The 2,010-nt window shown below is 37.2% G+C and overlaps 1 protein-coding gene across 1 annotated transcript in view; it reads left to right on the top strand.

Annotated features, from left to right (window-relative positions):
• CDKL5 (cyclin dependent kinase like 5) overlaps positions 1-1,661 on the top strand; it is a 57,833-nt gene extending 56,172 nt beyond the window's left edge. The window contains exon 17 of the mRNA XM_015417600.1: positions 952-1,661. Within this exon, the coding sequence (XP_015273086.1) occupies positions 952-1,335 (384 nt within the window). The 3' untranslated portion in view covers positions 1,336-1,661. The remainder of the gene's footprint in view (positions 1-951) is intronic.
• The last annotated feature ends 349 nt before the right edge of the window (positions 1,662-2,010 follow it).

The following is a 2,010-nucleotide window of genomic DNA, read 5'->3' on the forward strand; positions in this document are numbered from 1 at the left end:
ATCTTGGCTCAGAGGCTTCTAGCGCTGGCAAAGTGACACCTGTATGTTGCCTCCCTCTCTGAGAAGCTAACCTCCCTTGGCCCTTTGGTCTGCTCACACAGCTCTCCTTTATCACCCTACTCTCATTCCCACTCCCACCAGTATTATCACAAGTGTTTACTGCAACATCACCTTTGGAGGAGTTGTTCCAAACTGGAGACTCCCCAGTTCCTGCAGGAGTTAGTTTAAAACTGCTCTGCCACCTTTTAGATATTGCCACCAGCACAGTTCCCCTTTGGTTCAAGTGGAGTCATTCTCTTTTGTACACATTTGGATTATCCTAGAAAAGTTCTCCAGGTCCTAATTAATTAAACTCTTTCTCTCAGCACCATTTTTCATCCACACATTGAGACCCTTAGTATATGCCCTGTCTAGCAGGCCCTGTTTGTGGAATAAGGAACAGTTCTGAGAATGCTACCTTTGGGGGAGGTGCTGTAAAGGCATTTTACTTCCAAGGGCTTTTAATGTGGTTTAAGCAGCAGAAAAAGCAGGAATTTTCTTGAGCAAGATGGGTAAATATGTTTTTATTATATCTTGTATGTTTTTAATTTTTAGAATTTTAAACCACCTTGAGCCACAATGGAAAGGCAACACATAAATATTTTAATAAAACAGATAAATAACTGAAGAAAAAAACACATTCTTTACATCAAAAACTGGGTCATTTTGTAGAAAGCAGAGAATCTTCTGCAGGGAAACAATGCATTTTGCTTAAAAATGATTTAAAGTCAAATTTGTGTATATGTTATACTTCTGAATTATGATCATTCACAAGGTTGTTATTAGGTTATTCATGCATTTGAAAACCAGATTATTATTTTTTTAAAAACCACTTTTTAAAATAATAATGTGACAGCAGTGCAAGTGTTGCTCAGGAAATGCTCATTTATTTGCTCATTTTTTTTGTTTCAGAGCCAGCCTTTAAAATCTCTTCGCAAACTGTTACACCTTTCCTCGTCGTCAAATCATTCAATTTCTTCTGAACCCCGATTCCAGCCATTACCAAGTCAGCCAGCTAAAACTTCCTTTTCTGAAGTTCGGATTCACCCTATAAATCAGGGTTCCACCAGCAGCAACATTCGGCAAGAGTCCCAGTCAAAAGGCAGAACAACGCTCCAGATCCCAGGCCAGATGGAACCAAGCTGGCATGTTTCTCCAGTGAACAGAAGTGCCAGTGATGGGGCTTCATACCCTGACCAAATGCCTTCTAAAAGTGGGCAGAACGGGCATACATATAACCGAACAAACAGATCTCGAATGCCAAATCTGAATGATTTAAAAGAAACTGCCTTGTAATAATACTCCTAGAAACACTATGGCAGGGATTTATCAAGGGGTATGGTGGTACTGGTGATCGTGTTAGTGACTGAAAGACCACTTTTATAAAAGATGTGCAATATTGAATACATTGAGCTACTGTTCAGTACCACATCAATAGAGATCGTACAGTGAAATGAACTTTCTTTAATTGCCATTCTTCTAATCCCATGACAACAGAATGTGCACTTCAGGGAAAATGAACTTATTGCCCTTTTCTCTTAATTTACATTCCAGCTTAGTGCACATAACTGTCTGAAAGCTGTGTAGGCACTTTTGGGGGTTAAAAGACATGTCTTTAGACCTATGCCCTTAGGAAAATTCTTGCTGCCTAGATTTAAAAGTTTTTTTACGTGGGGTTTATGTGATACACTTGTATCCCTAATAGGGGTTTAAAGTTCAGTTGTATGTCTTTTATTTGTTTTTTAAACTTCCATATTTGATAGGATTTGTAATATTTATTTATGATCTACTATCATATTGTTATAATCATATCTTATGTTACAACGTAAAGTTATTTTGAGCTGTCTGAAACATTGTGATGCAGTGCAACAGCTACAATAGTTTCGATAAAAACAAACATATATTTCATTAGGAGTATTTTATTATATACATAAACACACACACATAAATGAATATATATATATATATATA

This window comes from Gekko japonicus, unplaced genomic scaffold (genome assembly GCF_001447785.1).
Source record: "Gekko japonicus isolate JY-2015 unplaced genomic scaffold, Gekko_japonicus_V1.1 scaffold18, whole genome shotgun sequence".
In the NCBI taxonomy this organism is placed as follows: Eukaryota; Metazoa; Chordata; class Lepidosauria; order Squamata; family Gekkonidae; genus Gekko; species Gekko japonicus.